General features: G+C 43.0%; 1 protein-coding gene across 8 annotated transcripts in view; it reads right to left on the bottom strand.

Annotated features, from left to right (window-relative positions):
- Positions 1 to 25246, bottom strand: part of LOC144497394 (fizzy-related protein homolog) — a 78681-nt gene extending 53435 nt beyond the window's left edge. The window contains exons 1-4 of one of the 8 annotated variants that reach the window (XM_078218591.1): positions 24695 to 24875; positions 21391 to 21451; positions 20668 to 20740; positions 14494 to 14682 (exon numbers count right to left, since the gene is read on the bottom strand). In XM_078218591.1, the coding sequence (XP_078074717.1) occupies positions 14494 to 14568 (75 nt within the window). In that variant the 5' untranslated portion in view covers positions 14569 to 14682; positions 20668 to 20740; positions 21391 to 21451; positions 24695 to 24875. Of the gene's footprint in view, positions 1 to 14493; positions 14683 to 20667; positions 20741 to 21390; positions 21452 to 24456; positions 24481 to 24694; positions 24877 to 25003 lie in introns of those variants that run through there. The other 7 variants (XM_078218597.1, XM_078218593.1, XM_078218589.1 and 4 more) reach the window with 7 other exon arrangements.
- Between the last annotated feature and the right edge of the window lie 406 nt (positions 25247 to 25652).

Genomic DNA, 25652 nt, shown 5'->3' on the forward strand with positions numbered 1-25652 from the left:
CCAAAGGCCCAGGTTAATGCTGTGGAAAGATGGGTTCAAATCACGCCATAGTAGATGGTGGAATTTAAATTCAATTAATAAACGTGGAATTTAAGAGCTAGTCAGTAATGAAATGCTTGCCAATGATTTTAAAAATCCATTGCTTCACTAATATCCTTTGGGGAAGGAGGTCTGCTGTCTTTACCTGGTCTGCCTGACATGTGGCTCCAGACTTACAGCAACGTGCCCCCCCCGCCCCCCCCCGCTCCTCCCCTCAGCTGATGTTTAACACCAATTGGAAGAACTGACAATGGCAATGGACTTTGGTTGAATGTCTATCTCCACGAATGGCTTGGTAGCACCACTATTGACTGAGTCCTGAAGAACTAGCTGGTAGACGGGGTCCGCAGCAGGTAGTGAGGGAACCAACAAGGAGGGAAAAACATACTCGACATCATCCTCACAAATCCACCTGTTGCAAATGCATCAGTCCATAGTAGCATTGCTGAAGTGACCTCTGCACAGTACTTGTGGAGGTGAAATCCCACCTTCACATGGAGGATGCTCTCAGTCATGTTGTGTGGCACTACCACCATGCTAAATGGGATAGGTCTGGCAATTAAAACTGGGCAGCCATGAGGCACTGTGGGTCATTAGCAGCAGAATTGTACTCAACCACAATCTGCAAACCTCATGGCATAGCATAACCTCCACTCCACCATTACCACCAAGCCAAGGGATCAACCCTAGATCAATGAGGACTGCAGAACGGCATGCCAGGAACAGCAGCAGGTATACCCAAAGGTGAGGTGCCAGCCTGACAAAATTACGTTACAGGGTTACTTCTGTGCGAAACAGCAGAAGCAGTAGTAATAGAAAGAGTTAAGCAATCCCCACAATCACCAGATCAGATCGAAGCGCTGCAGTTCTGTCACAATCAGTCGTGAATGGTGGTGGACAGTTGAACAACTCACTGGAGGAGGCGGCGGCTCCACAAATATCCCTCTCCTCAACGATGGGGGAAGCCAGCACATCAGTGCAAAAGACATTGCTGAAGCATTTGCTGCAATCTTCAGCTAGAAGTGCCGAGTGGATGATCCACCTTGGCCTCCTCCGGAGGTCCCCAGCATCTCAGATGTCAGTCTTCAGACAATTTGATTCACTCCACAGGATATAAAGAAATGGCTGAAGGCACTGGTTACTGCAAAGGTTTTAGGCCCCGACAATATTCCAGCACTAGTACTGAAGATTAACCAAGCCACACTCCTAGCCAAGCTGTTCCAGTACAGCTAGAACACTGACATCTACCCGGCAATCTGGAAAATACTCAGCTATGTCCCGTCCACCAAACTGTGGCCCATCAAACTACCCTCAATCATCAGCAAAGTGAAGGAAGGGGCCATCGACAGCGCTTACTCTGAAACAACCTGCTCGTTGATGCTTAGCTTGGGTTCTGCCAGGGCTACTCGGCTCCAGGTTTCATTATAGCCTTGCATCAAACACGGGCAGAGCAGCTGAATTCAAGAGGCAAGGAATGTCTGCCTTAGATAGCAAGACGACATTTGACCGAGTGGGGCATCAAGGTGCCCGAAGCAAAACTGGAGTCTGTGGGAAATCAGAGCAAAACAGTTTGGAGTCACAACTGGCTCAAAGGAAAATGGTTGCGGTTGTTGGAGGTCAATCATTTCAGTCCCAGGGCATCGCTGCAGGAGCTCCTCAGGGGATTGTCCCCCAGGGGATTGTCCCCCAGGGGATTGTCCCCCAGGGGATTGTCCCCCAGGGGATTGTCCTAGGCCCAACCATCTTCATCAATGTCACCTTTCCCTCATTAGGTCAGAAATGGGGATGTTCACTGAGGCTTGCACAATATTCAGCACCATTCACAACCCCTCAGGTACTGAAGCAGTCCATGACCAAGACCTGGACGATATTCAGACTTGGGCTGGTAAACAACAGTCACACCACACAAGTGCCAGGCAATGGTCATTTCCAACAATAGAGAATCTAACCATCGCCCCTTGACAAATCAATGGCGTTACCATTGCTGAATCCCCCACTAGCAACATGCTAAGGTTTTACTATTGGCCAGAAACTGAACAGGGCCAACCATATAAATACTGTGGCTACAAGAAAAGGTCAGAGGCTATGAATTCTGCATAGAGTTAACTCATTTCCTGACACCCTAACGTCTATCCACCATCTTCAGGCCAGGAGTGTGATGAAACTCTCTCCGCTTGTCTAACAATACTCAAGAAGCTTGACCCCATCCAGGGCAAAGTATCCTGATTGGATAGGGTTCCAATCACCACCTCCACCACTGTCATACATGACAGCAGTATGTACCATCTACAAGGTGTATTGCAGCAACTCACCAAAGCTCCACCAACAGCACAACCTGTGACCTCCAAGATCCACAAGAACATGGCCACCCCCTGCAACTTCCCCACCCATCCCCTGGCTTGGAAATACATCACCGTCTCTTCATAGTTCTAGGATTTTGACCTGGTGACAATCTATTATCATTGTGGGCGTGTCTACACTACATGGACTGCAGCGGTTCAAGAAGGCAGCTCACCACCACCTTCTCAAGCGTAATTAGGAATGGGCAATAAATGCTGGTCTTGCCAGCAAAACCCACATCCATGAAAGAATGGTACATTTTAGAGAGAGTTACACAAATAATTCATGCAATCCCCCAGGATGAATTTTACGTTGGATATCTAATTAGCACTTTAAAATCTATTTTGGTCTACTTACAAGAAAATAGAGAGATCAATATAGTCCCTATTTTGTGTGACTTTTTCTCCTGGGTCCAGTGTTCACTGAACTGTATTAGTCTGAGCTCTGAAGCTTTTGGTATAAATAGACACAAAAAGCTGAAGGTCTAATGACACGTAGGTTAAATTTAATACCCCTTACAACCACTAATTACAATCACGGTTCTAATCTAACGAGTCCCTCCAATGCCACCAGCCTCTCCTCAGCCTTGACATTATCTTAAGAACTTCATCTATAACACCTCCATGACCTTTCTAATGTACAGAAGAGTGCAGGTTATTTGTAACTGAGGCCTTAGCACTGAATTCCATAGGTTTACATAAGAACATAAGAAATAGGAGCTGGAGTAGGCCATCCAGCCCCTCGAGCCTGCCCCGCCATTCAATAAGATAATGGCTGATCTGAAGTGAATCAGTTCCACTTACCCGCCTGCTCCCCACAACCCCTACCAATCAGAAATCCATCTATCCGTAACTTAAACATATTCAACGAGGTAGCCTCCACCATTTCAGTGGGCAGAGAGTTCCAGAGATTCACCACCCTCTGAGAGAAGAAGTTCCTCCTCAACTCGGTCCTAAACTGACCCCCCTTTATTTTGAGGCTGTGCCCTCTAGTTCTGGTTTCCTTTCTAAGTGGAAAGAACCTCTCCACTTCTACCCTATCCAGCCCCTTCATTATCTTATAGGTCTCTATAAGATCACCCCTCAGCCTTCTAAACTGCAACAAGTACAAACCTAATCTGCTCAATCTCTCCTCATAATCTACACCCCTCATCTCCGGTATCAACCTGGTGAACCTTCTCTGCACTCCCTCCAAGGCCAATATATCCTTTCGCAAGTAAGGGGACCAAAACTGCACACAGTATTCCAGCTGCGGCCTCACCAATGCCTTGTACAGATGCAGCAAGACTTCTCTGCTTTTATATTCTATCCCCCTTGCAATAAATGCCAACATCCCATTTGCCTTCTTGATCACCTGTTGTACTTGCAGACTGAGTTTTTGCGACTCATGCACAAGGACCCCCAGGTCCCTTTGCACAGTAGCATGTTGTAATTTTTTTCCATTTAAATAATAATCCAATTTGCTATTATTTCTTCCAAAGTGAATAACCTCGCATTTGCCAACATTATACTCCATCTGCCAGATCCTCGCCCACTCACTCAGCCTATTCAAATCTCTCTGCAGACCTTCCGCTTCCTCCACGCAACTCACTTTCCCACTTATCTTCGTGTCGTCAGCAAACTTTGTTACCCTACACTCAGTCCCCTCCTCCAGATCATCTATGTAAATAGTAAACAGTTGAGGCCCCAGTCCCCATCCCTGCAGCACGCCACTAGTCACCATCTGCCAATCAGAAAAGCACCCATTTATTCCAACTCTCTGCTTCCTGTCGGATAGCCAATCCCCAATCCACGCTAACACCCTACCCCCAACTCCGTGTGCCCCAATCTTCTGCAGCAACCTTTTGTGAGGTACCTTATCAAACGCCTTTTGGAAATCCAAAAACACCGCATCCACCAGTTCCCCTCCGTCAACCGCACTAGTCACATCTTCATAAAAATCCAGTAAGTTCGTCAAGCACGACTTTCCCCTCATGAATCCATGCTGCGTCTGCTTGATCGAACCATTCTTATCCAGATGGCCTGCTATTTCTTCGTTAATGATGGATTCCAGCATTTTCCCAACTACAGACGTTTGACATAAGGAAGATGGTGGTGTAGTGGTTTTGCAATCCAGGAACTCAGATTTGTGGAATTTGAATTCAGTAAGTGTCTGGAAGGAAATATGTTGTCCTTCCCTTACACATTTGGCCTTGATACTCTGGTTCCGCATGCCCCGCTACCACTGCCAGTGAGAATGGGGAATTTTGGCACTCGGCCAAATCCCCATTCACAGCAGCGAGACTGGAGAATCCCAGCTGCAGATGAGGTCGGAGAATTTTGGCCGTTAACAATGTGGTTGACTCTTAAATGCCCTCTGAGCAGATCACTCAGTTCAAGGGCAATACGTTATGGACAACAAATGCTGGCTTTGCCAGGATGCCCATATTCCATGAAAGAATAAAGAAGAAAAACATTTAAATAGTGCTCCCAGCTAATAATTGTTTTACATTCCTGGCAAATGACGGCTAGACCTTGGACAGGAGCCCAGTCATTATTCAGAGTAACCGACCTCTATTAATCTCAGGGTCAGCCGTGCACGTTTGTTGGTAGATGGGATCGTTCACCTCTTTATGATCAGCCAGTTTAAAGTCTGATCCAAAGAAAGCACATTATAGGTAACAAAGTATAGTCAACCTTTGAAACATCTCTGACATGGACAATGTCACCATGTATGTGAAAAGCATCCATTTGACTCCAGCCCAGCAAAAGCTTGGCTTCCATAGGATACATATAATTACATCATCCCAAATGGAAAACAGCAGCAGTCATTTGTTTAAGACATGGAATCACTGAAATTTGACCCAGGCACAAGACAAAGTTATTTTTCTCTCTGTTCTCTCAGTTGGCACCTCCCTTCAGTGCACCAGCCTTTCCCTCAGTCCTTTCCCCTGACATCACAGCAGATATCGGGAATGCACAATGCTAATTAGTACAAGTCTAAACCTGCCTCATCCAAAACAGGGACAGGGAACAATGCGCACAAAAATCCCTCACATGGGGGCAGGGGATGTGATGTCAGAATCAATTCACGAGTCCAAAAGTGGTGATGTGAATAGTGAACAAAAGCATGTAAAATGCCAACAGCAAGATAAAACTCAAAATTGACTGACAGAAAGAAAATCTTGTGTTGAAACAAAAGATAAAAATGTAACCAGTAAAGCTTATAAGTTCTCTTCAACCCTTCCCTAGCCCAGCACTGCACAGTGGCAACTCCATCAACTCATTGCTATCAGACAGTGCTATCAGACATTTCCCTTCTGGAGTTAGATATTCACATGCCCATAGTATCCTTTTTTTAAAAAATTAGCATCACAAATAGGCTTACATTAACACTACAATGAAGCTACTGTGATAATTCCCAAGTCGTCACACTCCGGTGCCTGTTCGGGTACACTGAGGGAGAATTTAGCGTGGCCAATGCACCTAACCAGCACGTCTTTTGGACTGTGGGAGGGAACTGGAGCACCCGGAGGAAACCCACACAGACACGGGGAGAACGTGCAGACTCCGCACAGACAGTGATCCAAGCTGGGAATTGAACTCGGGTTCCTGATGCTGTGAGGCAGCAGCGCTAACCACTGTGCCACCGTGAGGCTGGTTACACGCAGTCAATGGTGCTGCTCAATGCAGTCAATGATGGTATATACCGGTTCCAAAGATGGCTGCAGGAAGTGATGTTCGTATTTATTTTAAACGGTTAGTTTATAAAAGCTGTAGAATAGACAGCAGACAGAAACAAAATAAAACTCAGTTTACACCCTTGTATTTTCAGAACCACTCTCGATATTACTGAGGCATTCAAAGCTTTATTCTGCAGTTAACGTGTATAGAGATTGTTGCTATAGTAATAGTGCGAGGAACGCTGAGCTATCACACATCTTGTCAGTCCACACAAAAATGAAATAAAGTTTCTGTTCTGTTCTTCAGCATTTTCAAAGGAAATAGGTTTTGCATAGCATCACAGACAGTTCCACATACTGCAATTCAGATCAATCTTGTTCAGTAATAAAACTGCACTAAACTGGGATTTCACCTTTTCACTGATGAAAATTAAAAATACCCTCAAAATTCCAAACAAGTGGGCCTGTGTGTTGGTACAAAAGATGGGCAGGCGGGGAAAGGGACTTCATGAAATGCTGCCCATGGTAATTTCTTACTGTTGTTGTAATTGGTTAAAAGGGGCCAGCTTTGTGGCTTTATGGACACGCTTACTTGCTAAAGACTGTCAAATGACTGAAATGAAAAAAAAAGTTTCCACACTCCATAGAGGAGCAGACGTGGTACTAAACATGCGACAGATGTGGTGTCCCCCAGCATTGGGTGCAGGTGGTTTGACAGACTGCGTGTGGGTGTTGAAGAGGGTCAGAGCACAGGCATGAAAGCAGCTTTAAAGGGAAGTAATTCAGTAAAGGCAAAAGCAGTCATTTTAATAATGAACGGGTGAGTACAATTACGCCCTGGCTAATAGCTTTTTATGTGAATGCAAATATGTATACTTCACAAACATACGGATTGGAAAAGAACTTATACACTCCCTCCAGAAAGAGTAAAGTTTATTTATTAGTCACAAGTAAGGCTTACATTAACACTGCAATGACGTTACTGTGAAATTCCCCTACTCGCCACACTCCGGCACCTGTTCGGGTCAATGCACCTAACCAGCACGTCTTTCAGACTGTGGGAAGAAACCGGAGCACCCGGAGGAAACCCACGCAGACTCCACACAGACAGTGACCCAAACTGGGAATCGAACCCGGGTCCCTGACGCTGTGAGGAGCAGTGCTAACTACTGCGCCACCGAGTGTAATTAATGTTTTTAAGCATTGCCATTTTAAAGGACTGACATTGCAACATCACACTTCCAGATTCACTTCCACTCCTAAGCTTCAAGTTAAAGCATTTAATTTTGATGCAGGCAAGGCTAACAGCCTTGTTCTATTAATGCATTTTCCCATCTCTCTTAACTTTCTTTCATCACAGCTCATCTGAATCAGAGGTTTAGAAATGATTTCTGCGGAATATTAGAACTCATCCTTGTCATAACTTAAACACTCTTCTGATCGCAAGGTGAACACAAGACTTCACAGAAAAACCCATGGCACTGGGACTCGCTTGAGTAAGGGACCACAGAGATGTCCACATCACCCTGTGGCCTTACAGATACCGATGACTGCCAGATCAAATCAAATCGCTGTCTTAACTAATCCACCACCTCCAGCAGATTGGTCCCCAACAACTACAGCAACAAATCAGTACTGCCAGAAAATTAACATCCAAGGCCTCAAAAATCTCTCCAAGGAGGCCTCTCTCAGTCAGCACCTCACAGCCAATCTCTCAATCTCCAGCTTGTAACAAAGGCCATCATTCCAGTTGACTGCCATGTTAAGTTTGTGAGATTTGTGCATGAGAACACCCAGGTCTTTCTTAGTTTCTCACCTTTTAAAAAATACTCTGCTTTGATATTTTTCCTTCACACTTCTCCATATTATCTTCCATTGGCTCATTGTCTCAACTGGTCTGTACCTTTTTATAGTCTCTTCACATCCTACTTTTCCACCCAATTTCACACTGTCAGAAAGCATGGATAATGTACACACTGTCCCCTCATTCATAAGAACATAAGAACTAGGAGCAGGAGTAGGCCATCTGGCCCCTCGAGCCTGCTCCGCCATTCAATAAGATCATGGCTGACCTTTTCATGGACTCAGCTCCAATTACCTCCCCACAACCCTTAATTCCTTTACTGTTCAAAACTTTATCAATCCTTGCCTTAAAAACATTCAATGAGGTATGTCTTTTGACACCGACCAAGTAAACGAACTCAAATTAACTTAGGGACAGCCTCAACTGCTTCACTGGGCAGGGAATTCCACAGATTCACAACCCTTTGTGTGAAGAAGTTCCTCCTCAACTCAGTCCTAAATCTGCTTCCCGTTATTTTGAGGCTATGCGCCCTAGTTCTAGTTTCACCCGCCAGTGGAAACAACTTCCCTGCTTCTATCTTATCTATTCCCTTCATAATCTTAGATGTTTCTATAAGATCTCCCCTCATTCTTCTCAATAATGTATACTCTGTCCCCTCATTCATGCTGTCATGTGCCCATAGTGCTCGATTGATCCCAAAGTCAACTACAAGAAGCATGTCCGAAAGGGTCCTTAAATAGACTACCTCTGTTCCCATGTTTGGATGCCTTGGTGAGATTGATGAAGGCAACGTATAGTCATCTCCTTTGTTTATGGCATTTCTCCTGCAACCGCCAGACCGAGAAGATCATGTCAATTGTAGATCTTCCAGTTGTGAAACTAAACCGGGATTTGGGGTAGATGTGTTCATCTGCAGCCTGACAAGGGCTTTTCCCATAATGCTCAGCAGGGAGGAGATGCTTTGACAGTTGTTCCAATCACTGCAGTTATCTTTGTGGTTCTGGAGGGCCACGATCTTTAGATCATGCATATCTTGGGGCACTGTTCCTCGCTCCTGCATTGACAATTAAATTTATGCAGATGCTACAAGGGCGTTGGTTTCCAGGGCTTGATGAGTTCAGGTGATATAACATCAGCCCCTGGAGCTTTGCCCATGTCAAGTGAACCAATAGCTTTGCTAAGCTCCCCCACTTTGGGTACAATATCCTGCTCTGCAATGACAGGCAGGCTTTTTATGGTATCTCGAGTTTCCTGGGCGATAATCTTCTTCCTAGAATACAAGTAAAAAGTACCGATCCGTCCATCTCTCTTGCAGTTGTTCACCTCTGCTTTGCTGATGGGCCTGTTGTCTTCTTAGCCCCCTTCGTAAATGCCTCTAGTATTCCCTGTGTCAAAGGGCGTCTGGATATTCTGGAAAAGTTGTAACCACTGATTTGTAACCATTTGTAATCACGGATTTATAACCACAGATTCGCTAGCAGTATGTTGGATTTTATTTTGCGTGGTTCTTAGTGCATTCAGAGTTTCGCCACTCAGATCTCTCTTGTAATTAATGATAGCGGGGCACTTGGCTTCAGTGATAGGTTCCAGTTCGTCTCGAACCAGTCAGCATTTTGCAACTTTTGCTTCCATATGTCTAGAATGTGGTATTGTAGATGGTGTCATGAACTATGTCCCATTTTGCTCCGGTACTATGTGCGGGAATGCCGGGGAACGCCTGTTCAATCAAGTGGGGACAGTTGGTTTTTGCCCAGGTAAACAGTATGGCTGACACGGAAACAAGGACAGCATTTCTGCTTTGAATGACAAGGGTTGCATTGACACCATGGTGCATAGCAGAGTGGCCAGTATCACTGTCACTGCAGTGGTAGATGCGTGCTGAGAATATTGTTCAGCGTTACGTCCTGTGATGATCAGCTGGTGCCAATGTCCTGATCTCGTGGGGAAGCTATGTTAATGTTCAGCCTATCAAGTACCATGTCAATGGCACTGATAGGCACACATAGTCCTGATATTCCAGTTTGCCAATCAAAGAGTTGGCATCTTCTTTCTTTTCATTTGTTTGCCTTGTGCAATGGATTCTGTTCACTTCAAGGACATGGTTATTCCCACTGTCAAAGACAAGCCTTTCTCCGTGCTAGTCATGTTATAACTCTCGTCAAGTTATATCATTTGTCATTTTATCACCTGTCTCCCAGGTTATGTTAATACTGTGTAGCCTGGGCAAAATTTTAAGACGACCCTAACACCAGGATTCCCCTCTCAAACTCCCTGGTTGAGTCCAAAGGAAGGGGCAGCGCTCCGAAAGCTAGTGGCTTTTGCTACCAAATAAACCTGTTGGACTTTAACCTGGTGTTGTGAGACTTCTTACTGTGTTTACCCCAGTCCAATGCCGGCATCTCCACATCATGAGTCCCAAAGGAATGCAGAGCACTACGTTTGATTGCTGGAAAGTTGACATACTTAGACATCAGTTCATCTTTGGTAAAGTATATTTATTGGCCACAAGTAAGGCTTACATTCACGCTGCAATGAAGTTACTGTGAAATTCTCCTAGTCGTCACGCTCCGGTGCCTGATCGGGTCAATGCACCAAACCAGCACGTCTTTCAGACTGTGGGAGGAAACTGGAGCACCCGGAGGAAACCCATGCAGACACGGGGAGAATGTGCAAACTCCACACAGACAGTGACCCAAGCCAGGAATCAAACCCGGGTCCCTGGCGCTGTGAGGCAGTAGTGCTAATCACTGTGCTGCTCTTTAGGCTCCACTCCAGAATTTTTGTCAGAGTTTTAAGTCAGTGGTCAGTGAAAACGTGTAGCAAACTAGTACACAAAAAGGAACAGGATGCTAACTAGACACATCACATTGACCTGTTGGACACACTATATAATAGTAACAAATCTGTGCTCTTATTTCCAATCCCTTCATACTAAAGGCTATCATTCCAGTTGACTGCCATGTTAAGTTTGTGAGATTTGTGCATGAGAACGCCCAGGTCTTTCTGAATGCACACATTTCTCAGTTTCTCACCTTTTAAAAAATACTCTGCTTTGATATTTTTCTTTCACACTTCTCCATGTTATCATCCATTGGCCCACTGACTCAACTGGCCTCTTCACATCCTACTTTTCCACCCAATTTCATACTGTCAGAAAGCTTGGATAATGTACACTCTGTCCCCTCATTCATGTCAACGATATAGTTGAGGCCGAGCTCAAAATTTTGCAGTACCCCACTAGTAACAGCCTTTCAACCCAAACAAGATATTTTGTTTGGGTTTCAGGCTAACTGCAAGAGTACTCATTTCCCCTCTATTTCCTTTCTTGAATAGTGGGGTTACATTTCAATCCAATGAGGACTGTTCTAGAATCTAGGTAGTTCTGGAAGATCACATACATCCACTATCTCTGTAGCTCCCTTTTTAAAACAAGGATGCAGGGTCTGGGGATTTGTCAACTATCTGCCCCATTAATTTCTCCAGCACCATGTTTTTTTACTAATTTCTTTAGGTTCTGCTTTGTCATGAGACTCTTGGTGCCTATTACTGAAATGTTTTTATATATCCTCTACTATGAAGATAAATGCAAAAATTTGTTTAATATTTCTGCTATTTCCTTATCCACCATTATAATGTCTCCTTGTCTCTGCCTCTAATGAGCCCCCTTTTGCTGGTTTTCTCTCACATTCTCTTTATCAATTTTTCTACCACCCTTTGCTGAAATCCAAAATCCCCCTATCCTCATATTTATAACTAAGGAAATTTGGCATTTCCGCTACGATGCTCGCCAATTTTTACAGATGCCCTATAGAAAGCATCCTTTCCGGTTGTATCACAGCTTGGTACGGCTCCTGCTCTGATCAAGCCCGCAAGAAAAAAAAAGTGTTGTGAATGTAGGCCCAGTCCATCACGCAAACCTGCCTCCCATCCATTGATTCCGTCTACACTTCCCGCTGACTCGGGAAATCAGTCGGCATTATCAACGATCCCGATGCACCCGGACACACACTCTTCCACTTTCTTCAGTTGGGAAAAATGGTACAAAAATCTGAAAACACGTACCAACCAATTCAAGAACAGCTTCTTCCCTGCTGTCATCAGACATTTGAATGGTCCTATAACACATTAAGCTGAACTTTCTTTTCACTCTATCCTTTCCTTCTCCCCTATGCACGGTATGTTTTGTCTGTATAGCGCGCAAGAAAAAATACTTTTCACTGTGTCCCAATACATGTGACAATAATAAATCAATTCAATTCAACAGCTCTTTTTAGCAACATTATAAACTCATTCCTTTAATCTAATACTATCTTTAGCTTCTCCCGTTATCCTAGATTGGACCACTTTTCTTATGGTTTTTTAAAATTCCTTAGGGTAATGCATATTTGTTACAAATTACAATTTTTTGAATGGTTTCAATTGCTTATCTATCATAGTTTTAATGTAGTTTCCCCTTGGGCAACTCATCCCCCATTCCTACCTGGTTTGCCTTATTCAGATTCAGGAACTTGTTTCTGATTTAACTAGATCAATTTCAAACTCAATATAACATTTTTCATGTGACGATCATTCCTCCCTAGAGATCTGCAAACTTTAATGTTACTAATTAACCTTTTCTCATTGCACAACAAGGTGTAAAATAGCTTCTTCCACAGTTGGTTCCTCGATGCAGTGAGCTATAAAATTATCTTGCACATTATATATTCCATGGATATGTCTTCCATAGCATTATTACAGATATGCTTTGCGGAGTATACCAAATGTTAAACTCTCGCAATTACCATCTTACTCCTGTCACGTGCACCTCTAATTCCCTGATCTATACTCTGCTCTAAACTCCTGTTAAACAATCACTGTTTGAGGGTCTATATCTACTCTCTCCTGTTTTCTGCCCCATGTTGTTTCTTGGCCCCACCCGCACTGATTCTACATGTTGATTTTCCAAGCCTTTCTCTCTATTCTCATTATCTCATTCTTTATTAATCCTCAAGCCCTATTCTTTTCCATTTTGCCCAAGTTTTCTAAAGAGTCAAGTATTCTGGAATATTTAGATCCCAATCTTGGTCACTTTGCAACCACGTATTAGATCAATCTCATTCATTTCCATCTGTGCTATTAATTAATTTACTTTATTGTTAATCATTTGTGCATTCAGATAGAGCGCTTATAGATTCAACTTGTTCTACTTTCCCTGATGTCACCTCTGACACTAATTGCCTTTTACCATAAGCTCCCTCTCCCTTCCTGACCCACTCTGTTCAATTTTATTAATATGCTCGACAGCCATGGCATTTCTGAACTTATCCTTTGCTTAAAACCTCCCACCCTTCACTAACTTAAACCCCGACTACGACTCCCACTTACTCAATTTGCCAGACACTAGACCCAGCCCAGTTTAGATGCATCCCATCTCAACGGAACAGCTCCTTCTTTCTCCAGAACTGTTGTCAGTAGCCCATGAGGCAAAACTCCTGCCTCCAACATCACTCTTTCAGCAATGCATTTAACCATCTAATCTCAAAACATTTCTCTCCTCCTCTTCTGAAGTCATTTGCTCTCTGCTGCAGTATAGTTCCATGGGCACAAATAGCTCTCGGGTATCTTGTTCAAGCCACCGACGTGAGAGAGTTTACAGCAGACGTCAGTGTTTGACCTCAAACTGAACCCAATTCTCTCTTCAGCCAATATATCAATGTCACACGTGTAACTCCAGTAGGAGTTGTAGAAAAGCAATCAGTAACAGAAATCCTAGCTCATGTTCTGCTTCCTATACCAGGCACATTCATGCCACTGCTACCTTGATATAGATCTACTTAAATAGGAACAGAAATAGGCCATTCAATCTCTCAAACCTGTTCCGTCATCCAACAAGATCATGGCTGATTTGTATCCCAACTCCATCCAGCTGCTTATCCCTCAAATGGTCTTGGCCAGTAAAAAAGTTATCAATGTCAGGTTTGAAATTGCTCATTGAGCTAGTATCTATTGCTTTGTCTTGGGAGATGTGTCTCCTAACTTCTCTTCTGATTTTAAAGTTGTGTCCCTTGTCCTAAGCTCCCCCACCAGTGGAAAAATGCCAGTATATTTCCAGCAACCCTCTCAATTTTCTTCAAAATCCTAAAAAACCCCACAACCAAATCACCAGTTTGCAATAAGTTTTTTTAAAAACCCATTGAGAATGTAATTTAGATCAACCATTGAAAGTTATGGCCACACCCTTGGATTAATTACATGGTCAGGTGCATGTAAAAATCCCATCTCATCTTTGGGGATTGTTTAAAATCAGAGGAAACATTTTATGAAGTTCTCTATTGAAGGGAGAGCAATAAGTGTACATTCCACATCAGGGTCACGGCAAAACACACGAGGAATGAGAATACTAGCTTTTTATTGCAAAATGCAATTTTAAAAAAAAATCACAATTCATAATCAAATAGAAGAATTACTATTTTCGAGAATTCTAAATATATATGCTACTGAAAAAATTATATCAATCTCTACACTGCTAATGACGTGCTGGAAACATCAATTAACTTCCACGCTGTAAGCACATCCCTCCAGCAGGGAAACATGAATCTTTCTTTTAGGAAGCTAACTATAACTTGCCGTAACTCACTGCTGAGCAAGTTGATTCTCCATTTTCACTTACCAGGGAAAGCATGTTTTCTGAGACATTTTGGAAATGTGTTTGTCGAAGAAGCCTCCGCTCATATTCTTGGTCCATATTTGTGACAATGTGAATTGAGTAAGGAATCAGCAGCACCAGAGCAAATAATACTGCCAGTCACTAGAGGATATGAAGTCCCAGTCACCCTGCAACCTTTCCTAATTTGCATTCCTGCAAAAAGAAAACACATTTACGCATTAAAACTAATGAAGGTGCTCACTTTTGGGACGAACACCTGACAGTTGCGAAACGCAGTCATGACTGTAAAGCATTTTCCACGTAAAGTTTTTTTTTTAAAGTAAAGTTTTTTTTTATTAGCCACAAGTAGGCTTACATTAACACTGCAATGAAGTTACGGTGAAAATCCCCTAGTCGCCACGCTCCGGCGACTTCGGATACACTGAGGGAGAATTTAGCATGGCCAATGCACCTAACCAGCAAGTGCTTTTGGGACTGTGGGAGGAAACCGGAGCACCCGGAGGAAACCCACGCGGACACAGGGAGAATGTGCAGACTCCACACAGACAGTGACCCGGGAATCGAACCCGGGTCCCTGGCGCTGTGAGGCAGCAGTGCTAACCACTGTGCCACCGTGTCACCCCCGTGCTGACCGTACCCCGGTTACAACATAACCGAAATGAGCACTGTCCAAAATGCAGACATGCATAGTGCAGCCTCTGGTTGACTTGTCCAGGATCAGGGAGGGGTAGGGGGTAATAAATGAGATTAAGGAATAGTGTATAAAGATTCACCATGATGCTCTGCACGCACTTTTTGGATTGATACAGAACGCTGGTCTCAAGGTTGCTTGTGAAAACTGGGAGATTTAAATTTTTTAAATGTTGCAGCGTTGCAAAAGTAGACAGACATCCATGGAAAACCTTGTACCGTTGTGTACACAGTACAGCTGAGCAATGAGCAAGTCAATCACTGGCCTTAAAACACCAGAAAATGCTCTTGTTGCTCACCGGGTGTTCTTGGGCATTTCTGCATCAATAGGGAGCTGCGCAGCTATGAGGGAGCCACTTGATACAACAATGATAGGAGGTTAAATGAAAAGTCCTTCTCAAACCAGACCCACTCGTAAATCAGCCTGCTGGAGTGCATCAATTCTTAGTTGCTGATTCCCGGAGATTATGATGCAACTGGCAGCTGCACAGGATTTCTAAAGGGGCCTTCCATTTACATGGTTGCTGTGGTTGTTAGGCCCAATGCCTGTGAGCACAGTTAAGTTAGGGCTGTGGCTGCAGTTATAAATGCAAATAGGTGGGACTGATGTCCAAGAATTCAAATGTTGGCAGGAGCATCATGTATCTGATCTGGCAGTCATTATTCAGCAGGGCTCTCAATGGAGCTGAGTAATCAACAGAAGACACTCTTTCCCTCCCTTGTTCCCTGGAGATTGCTATGTAGATGTAAAGGAAGAACAAACATGTATTTATATGGTATCTTTCACATCCTCAGGACACCATCAATGAATGACTAGCGGGCTTGCACACAGAATAAGTGCTGTGAGTGGGACCTTGCTGTTTCAGTATTGTTGGTTCAGGAATAAACGTTTGCCAGCAAACTGGGGAAAATGCTTCAATAATGCTATTAGATGTTTGACACAGCTTGACCAGGCAGATTGAGTTTCGATCGAACGCCTCGTCTGAAAGACATCTCCAAAAGCAGCCAAGGTTTGGTGCGTTCACATCCCAGACTGGGGTTTGAGCCCACATCCTTCTGATTCAGCAGTGAGATTGCTATCATTGAGCCAAGTTTATACTTTCAAGCAGACTCAGCCATCTCCTTCTAAACTAGCGTTCCAAACTAAAAAAGGTGCAGTCTTTTACTGCCTAGAAGAAAATTTCCAACAATCTGTAAATAACACAGGTGGCATGGGGATCCCCGGCTTGGGTCACTGTCTGTGTGGAGTTTGCACATTCTCCCCGTGTCTGCGTGGGTTTCCTCCGGGTGCTCCGGTTTCCTCCCACAGTCCAAAGATGTGCTGGTTAGGTGAATTAGTCATGATAAATTCTCCCTCAGTGTACCCGAAAAGGCGCCAGAGTGTGGCGACTAGAGGATTTTCACAGTAACTTCATTGCAGTGCGAATGTAAGCCTTACTTGTGACTAATAAATAAACTTTAAAACATTGTTAAAAAGAGAAGCTTTCGAATGCACTTGGTGAACATTCATGATAGAACTGCAGCAACAGAGAAGTGGTCAAGTAACAACAGTTTGCATTTATAGTGCCCTTAATGCTTTTATTTATATTTAAAATTTATTTATTAGTCACAAGTAAGGCTTACATTAACACTGCAATGAAGTTACTGTGAAATTCCCCTAGTTGCCACACTCCGGCACCTGTTTGGGTCAATGCACTTAACCAACACGTTAGCAATCAAACATTTCAGGGTGCTTAGGCAGATGAACAAAAAGCTTGGCAGAGGGTTGGGTTTTAAGCAAAGAGAACTTGCCTTGCGCCTAGCCAAGCTGTTCCAGTACAGCTACAACACTGGCATCTACCTGGCAATGTGGAAAAACTGTCCAGGTGTGTCCTGTAAACATGAAAAAGGACAAATCCAACCCAACCAATTGCTGCCCCATCAGTCTACTCTCGATCATCAGTAAAGTGATGGAAGGGGTTATCAACAATGTTATCAAGTGGCACTTGCTTAGCAATAACCTGCTCACTGATGCCCAGTTGGGTTCCGGCAGGGCCACTCAGTTCCTGACCTCATTACAGCCTTGGTTCAAACATGGGACAAAAAAAGCTGATTGGGGTGAAGTGAGAGTGACTACCCTTAATATTAAGGCCTAATTTGACCAAGGACGGCATTAAGGAGCCCTAAGAGAACTGGAGTCAAAGGGAATCAGGTGAAAACTTGTGCTGGTTGGAATCATACTTGGCACAAAGGAAGATGGTTGTGGTTGCTGACAATCAGTTATCTCAACTCCAGGACATCTCTGCAGGAGTCCCTCAGGGTAGTGTCCGAGGTCCACCCATCTTCAACTGCTTCATCAATGACCTTCCTTCCATCATAAAGTCAGAAGTTGGGATGTTCATTGATGATTGCGCAATGTTCAGCACCATTTGCAACTCCTCAGATACTGCGTGTCCAAATGCAACAAGACCTGGACCATATCCAGGTTTGGGATGACACAAGTAGTGGGAAATTACCATCTCCAACAAGAGAGAATCTCCATAGCTGAATTCCCCACTATCTACATCCTGGAGGTTACCATTTACCAGAATCTCAACTGGACTAGCTATATAAATACTGTGACTACAAGAGCAGGTCAGAGGCAAGGAATCCTGTGGAGAGTAACTCCGTTCCAGACTCCCCATCTACAAGACATAAGTCAGGAATGTGATGGAATACTCTCCATTTGCCTGGATGAGCGCAACTCCAACAACACTCAAGAAGCTTGACACAATCAAGGACAAAACTGCTTGCTTGATTGGCACCCCATCCACAAATGTTCACTCCCTCCACCATGGACACAAAGTGGCAGCAGTATGTACCGTCTACAAGATGCACTGCAGGAACTCACCAAGGCTTCTTAGACAACACCTTCCAAACCCACGACCACTACCATCTAGAAGGAGATAAGGGCAGCAGACCCACGGGAACACCACCACCTGGAAGTTCCCCTTCAAGCCACTCACATCCTGACTTGGAAATATATCACCTCACTGTCGCTGGGTTAAAATCCTGGAAGTCCCTCCCTAACAGCACTGTGGGTGCACCCACTCCACATAGACTGCAGCGGTTCAAGGAAGCAGCTCACCGCCACTTTCTCGAGGGCAATTGGGAAGAGTATTAGATGCAGGCCTGGCCAACAATACCCACATCCCTTCAATGAATTTTTAAAAGTAGCTTCATTGTGAAGAAGGGCACGATGACAGATGCATGTAACTTGTAATGGCCAATGTTTGTATTTTATTATAATTGTTTTTCATAAATCCATCCTGCAGTAATTAGCTACAAAAGAAAATGCTGGCTTGAGTTTTGCTATAATGAGGTACAAACATGTCTCAGTTATTTTTAGACAGCATAAATACTAGCTTCAGAAGTAAACCACTGAAACTAACCCAGTGATACTCAGGCCGAAGTTTACAATAACGGGACACCTCTTGCTGTATATTTCCGATCTCGACATAGAATTACAACAGGGAAACAGGCCACTTGGTACAACCAATTTACGTTGATGCTTATCCTCCAGACAAGCAATAGTCAAAGTTATTTCGTTCCCACATCATTGTATTTCCCTTTCCTTTAACTATACCAGCAAATCCACTGGTGATGGGATAGATTCACATATTGGGCTTTTGCTGATGACTGAAGGGACCAATTCGTGACAGGCAGGTTCTGTCACAAGTGCCACATATCAGGCAGTGGGCGATCAGGTGTTGTTGTGGCTTGCTGTTTTTAATGTTGGTGCCTGCTGTCAAGCTGCTAAAGCTACTGGTCACCATGGTGACACATACACCAGCCTTGTTGCTATTTCCCTCTGTTTGGCTGGTGTCTCCCACATGTGAAAAACTGATGTACAGGCCTTTAATGTCATGTTTACAAGCATCCTGGAAGTGGAGCTTTGTGCATCATACTGGTCTCTGGCTCCCTTCCCATACAGAATATCCTTGGAATGTACCCGCATGTCTTCCATCCTGTGAATGTGTCTGAGCCAGTGAAGTTACCTCTGCCCGATGAGTGCTAGGACTGTCGCGTTGTTATTTTGTTCTTTCATGTGATGCTGAGGCATCAAGGATGAAAATTGTTGAGCTCCCTTTCTGGATTAGCTGAGAGCTGTCCGTACATCACAACCATACAACAAGGTGCTGAGAACATGGGCCTCGTACCCCGGGCCTAAGCATCAGCTGATTATTTTTTATTGCACATTTGCCAAGTCAGCAAAAGCTGGTATCCCTATCCATGTTGAGTTCTGCGCCAAGGCATATCTTTACTTCAATCACAAACTAGTAATGCATAGCACAGCCTCAAAACCCTTTACAAAAGTTTTCTCCTGCTCTCTCCTAAATCTCTTGTATCTAATGCTATATCCATGTTTCATTCATTCTAAGGTCCCTCAATTACCCGAAAGGCAATTTCTATCGACTCTGCCCCCCCGCCTTTCTTAAAGTTGAGCATCTCAATCAAATTACCGCTTTCTCTTTCACTCCAATTAAAACAATGTCAATTTTTCCAAGACTTTCTTTTCATTGGTATCTCCTCAAACAAAGCATCACCACATTGAATTTGCACCCTATCCACTTCATTGCTTCAACGTCCTCCTTACAGTCTGCATCCCAAAATTGCACCTGCCACAGTTTGCCATTTATATTCTCTTGTATCCGAGTATCAAAACTCAGCAGTGCAATCATTGGTCAGGTTAGACTCTGGTTACTCGTGGTTGGGTCAGTATCACACAAAAACTTGCTACTTTAATTCACTCTTGCAAATAATTTGCAATCATAATAGCAACGTTGACTGCCCAGGGCCCCATCTCAAACACATTCTCATCCTCCTCTTTCCTTCCACCATCTTACAAAAACTGCCCTCAGTCAGTCAGGAATTCAGGATAATTTGAGCAGCAATCTATTCCAGAATTACACATGTCTATCCCAACAATGCTCAGTAGAATCACTGAGTGGACTGAACCTCCTCGACAACTCTTTCCCCTCACTTACTGGCAGCGAGATTTCTGGAGAAGAAAAATAGACTAAAATTTGTTTCTGAAAGAGATGCAAATATGGATGCCACTTGAAGTTGCGTGTGCAAACTCTGGTTAGCCTATAATCATGTGAACTATTTAAGATTGCATTTTAACAGCTTTCTTTTACTGAAATATATAATGAAAGCTCCCTTTATAATGAAACGTTTCACAAGCACCAGCACAGTTCACCAGACTATTCTATGTAGCATTTTCTTTCTTACTGCATTTTAAAGCGACGAGCATCAACTTCTCACTGCATCACAAAATAATTTAATATTCTACTGGATCTTGCTGTTTGCATGAACTTACCCTGTACACAGAATCCTAACATGCTTGTGCAGAATTTACCCACATGACCACAGCGCGAGTTATTGTCAAGTTTAAGAATTCTATAAAACTTTGTGGAATTTAGTTTGACTACAGAATCGGAAGTCAAAAAGAAAGCACTACGTAACCTGTGTTAGGCACTGAGACATCACTCTCAATCATCTGTCCTGCGATGAGGAAATGGCAGTTCAAATCAGGAGGCTAGATACAAATTAAAAGAATGATACAATGAATCAGGGGAATTAAGTCTTATTATGGAACATATTTGACATTGTGTAGGTGGCTGCCCTGGATCATTCCTTTAACTAGGACTTGACCTTGTAAAAAAAATTCAAATAGTTGAATCCAAGAAAAGAAAGTATATTTAATTCAAATGAAAGAGAGCACACACTATTCCAAGAACCAATGTCGTGGACGGCTGTGATAAAAGAGACAATTTGAATGGTGGTGGTGGGGGACGGGGGAGGGAAGGGAACACATTCACTGTGGATGCTCTCTAATCATAGTTAATTCCATTTGAGTACAAAGAAATATAAAATTCAATTTCATTTCCAATACTCGTATTAATTTGTATAAAAAGAATTACTCTTTGCTATGCTTATCCCTAAATTGCACAGGTTCACCTTAAACATTTTGATTTGTGGCATCACTTGGATTAATTCTGTAAAGTATAGGGCATTTACTTTGAAATTAAAGTGTCATTTTGAATATTGTCTTCACTTCGCAAAACCTCAAAATCACCAAAATGAATGAGATAATATTCAGTATCTTTGAACAGGTTACAGACAGTAAAATCATGAACTTGAGCTGATGCACTTATTTCCAATATTCTGATTTATTTGGTTACTTACTATACAAGGGCACCAGTACAGCTATCCTCTTCTATGTAACTGGCTTCTCAGTCCTGATCTACTGTATACAACAGGATTCATAGTATAAATCAGTGTGGCCACAACAATAGCATACCAGTGTCAAATTATACTTTTTCACAGTTCGCATTTAGATATAAATTAAGACGACCATTCAGGCCAATAAACTATTCCCTCCCCATATCATTTAATTGACTCGACCCGCATCCTATCAGAAACACTATAATAATCACAAATAAACCTCCAAGATACTTCTGTGTTTCCTGAAGGTAATCTAGAACTCCAGGATGCTATTTAACTTTAAAATCCTCAAGTACAATTTTGATTAACTATATTCCAAATCTCTAAATATGGAAGCACTTGTGCTGCAAAATATATCACCATTGTATAAAATTCAATCCCTTTTCTAAACAGATACTTATTTAGCTCTTTCTGAAAAAGTTTACAGATGTAACAATAAGGAACTAGGCATACATGTTCTATGTCATTACTTGGGGTGGATCTTTCTAATCTCACTTGAGGTTTAGCTTTATTTCCACAAGTGCAGTTATTCTTCATTCAGTCCAAGATTTAAGTTTGGTTGATTGATACAAATGTCCCACACACCAGCCTTTCAGCATAGCATGGAGGGACACCACGCTACACTTTCATTACGATACCCAGGCTTTTTCACACAAGCAGAAAAGGGAAGATCTAAGGCAGCATCATACCAAGATACTAGTGCATTTCTCCAAGGGTTACTCTAAAGTGAAACTGGCAATCATCTGGGAGCAGACCTTCAGCCAGGGAGATAGGAAATCACTTCAAAGAACCTTTTTTATTTCTAAAACAGACGTTTCTCCTCTACAATTCCCACCCCCCCTCCCCAAAATGAAGCCGTTGATTCCTTATTACAGTAGGATTTCACAATTTCTTCAATACCTCATCCAAGTGTCAAATATTCACGTAATATTTGAGCATTCATGCATATTGCCAAACTAGCCAACTGAGAAGCATAGCACCTAATCCACTCACACGGGCAGTGTGTGGCAATCAGGAGCAGGAACCCACAATGCCCTTCTATGCCATGCTGTTTGTGTCCTGCATGAGCTCACTGAAGGGCACCTACGTTACAATGTGACAGGTGCTCTTCCTAACCAAGGATATGGAGCCCTAATGTAATGCTTCTTTTGCCACCACAGCAAATTCAGTTAGCACAGCAGGATCTTGTAATCAAACCTGCAGAAACTCACTAGAGCATCAGGGAGTGAGGCAACCTTAAGGAATTGTCACTATGAGTTCTAGTCATTCCTACTGTTAGTTGTTAGACTATTAAGCTTACAGCAATAGTTTATTGGGTGAATGCATCACGATTGTCTATGCTCCAATCAGTCTCAGCTAACAGTAACTCACTTTCTTTCGAATTGCTCTTACACAAACCACTTTCTTATCTCCCTCATCTTCCATTCTCATCTCAGCTTATGTTGCCTGCCTCTCATTCTACTCCATTCCATTTTATTCTATTGAATATAACCAAAGACAATATTTGTATTGACAATGGGGCTCTAACAAACCCATCTGAATCATAGAATCCCTACAAAGCAGGAGGCCATTTGGCCCATTGAGTCTGCACCGACCACAATCCCACCCAGGTTCTATCCCCGTAAACCCACATATTTACTCTGCTAATCCCCTGACACACGGGTCAATTTAGCATGACCAATCAACCTAACCTGCACATCTTTAGACCGTGGGAGGAAACCTGAGCACCCGGAGGAAACCCATGCAGACACAGGGGAAAATGTGTGAACTCCACACAGACAGTGATCCGAGGCCAGAATTGAACCTGGGTCCCTGGCACTGTGAGGCAGCAGTGCTAACTATCTCTGCTCCACATTTAAAAGCAGAAAATATGTTAAAATTAGGACTTTTCTCCACCTTGGATGAAAAATGTGCATCTGCGTGCACATCGAATCTACCCTTTACCACCCATTTGAAATTCTTATGCTTACATTGACAATGTAAACATTTCACGCTGTCAGTAATGGGGGGGCACTTGAGCACCACAACTGGTGGGAGACTGTAACTGCTATGTGACAAGTTTACATAAGCAGTTTCCATTCTAAACGTGGACCTAAGAATATAAAAATAATTAAAGCTGCACAGTTTTAAAATGTGGACTGAATGATAGATGCACACTGAATTTTACCCCTTTGGCCTCTAGTCTCACTTCGCATGAGGATTACACTTGCTTCTGACTCCCTATGTGCAAGATATCAACCCAGGCATCACTGACAATAGAGTCCGATTGGGAGGGTTTCTTTATGCAACGGGACATTAAAAAAGTTAAGGTATCTCATTAATACACAGTTCCTGTCGCAAATTAAACTTGATTCTCTAATTTACATATAGTATAAGCAATGAATAATTGCTACTTTATCAATCATACCGCATAATGGTGTAGTTACCTTAACGAGGCAGACAGGATATTTAAAATGTGCTTGGTCAGTATTTCAAAATTCAATTAACACCCGCAGAATTATTTTTTAAAAGTATTTTAAGATACCATGACAGTGGCTAAGCAGCCAGACTGTAGAGAAAAGCCGGCCACAAATGGAATTTAAAAGGTCAGGAAGTGGTAGCCAAGGTCCAAAATTCGAGTTGATGAGCATTTTACTGTCCACGCTCCAGAAAGTGTGAGAGAGAAAAATTAAAATCCAAACTCTTGAACAAAAGTCCACTAACCAAACTCCGGTAAGCGACGTTCCCACATTGTACTCAAGACTTGCCTGTCCAAACCCCTCGATACAAAAAAAAAGTTTCCACACTCGAAAAAGGACCACGACTATTGAAAATATACAACAATTGTTAGAGGAAAAAGAAATGTAAACACGCACGCAACGGGTTCGAAAACAAATCCGGAAGACAAGTCTACCTTGTCAGAGAATAAAACGATTACAAGTCAAACATGTTGCGAGGTTTTAATTAAAGTTGCCGGAAAAGAAATCACGAGAAAGTGTGATTGTCGGTGGGGGGCAAGGCCAGACTGAAAGTAACAAAGCTGGTTACCAGGCAGTTGTGTCAATTTCACACCACAACAAAATGCCAAACACTCCAAAATGGAACGCTGCGACTCGAAATGACCAATGCGGGATCTCCGGGAACACAATGGCAACATTGTAACGAAATGTATCCACATTCAGCCTCTCGATCACGTCTTTTCGACTTTTGTTGCCAATGATGCCGACTATTATTACGGCAGGAGTTGTCATGACGAGAGTTTCCTAATATTGAGGTGCTATATTACCTTGTCATCGCCCTGGTAAAACCATATGCTCCTTCCGCACGGAATGCTTAAACTGCTCAATCGCCGATAACCTCATTTAAAATGACAGAAGATTGTTTTTTTTAAATAAAAGGCCCCCGATTTCCATCCAGCCTCTTTATAAAGAATCCCTACTCAATATGGCTCCGTGGCAAGAAAGTGCACAGCACTATGGGAATGGTTGCCATAAAAGGGAGGGTTACATTTCATCATAAATTGAGCCTGTGGTCTGGGGATGTGTTACGGTGCGTGTATTTGTTACCCTCTGTATTTGTTTAAAGGAAGGATTACCGTCTTAAATATACATCTTGTCTTCCAATGTCCCTGCCGGCAATTACTCCCGAGTGGTGGGGGGTGGCGAGGGGGGGTTATTCGAGAATTGGGAAGCTAGTCCAGAATCCAGATGAAATGTTGTCATGTCAGCCGAATGTCGGTGTTTGTGAATTTCCAACGAATTGAACTATCGGGAAGGGTGAATGCGTTTAGCTAAAGTTTCTACACACATCATCACTGTCCTGAAATTGTGTTCGAGCCGTGCCTTAGGGGGGAGGAGTTTGGATGCCTTACATATGTTTTCACACAGTATACAAGCAAACTAAGGATTTGCCAAACACTATTTTCTTGAAGACAATATCCCTTCATGAATCCTTGTTAAGCTATTTATAATAAAAAGAAATAAATGCACTTCACCAGTTAAATTATTTCTATTTGTGATATGTCCTATGTTTTATTCATGGTAAGTGGGCGTCGCTGGCTGGGCCAGCATTTATTGCCCCTCCCTCATTGCCCTGGAACAGAATGGCTTCCTAAGCCATTGGGCATTTTTACATTGCTGTGGGTCTGGAGACACATGTAGGCCAGACCAGGTAAGGACGGCAGATTGCCTTCCCTGAAGGACATGAGTGAATCAGGTGGGGTTTTTTTTACAACAAGTTATTGA

The sequence above is a fragment of the Mustelus asterias genome, chromosome 8, assembly GCF_964213995.1.
Source record: "Mustelus asterias chromosome 8, sMusAst1.hap1.1, whole genome shotgun sequence".
Lineage (NCBI taxonomy): Eukaryota > Metazoa > Chordata > Chondrichthyes > Carcharhiniformes > Triakidae > Mustelus > Mustelus asterias.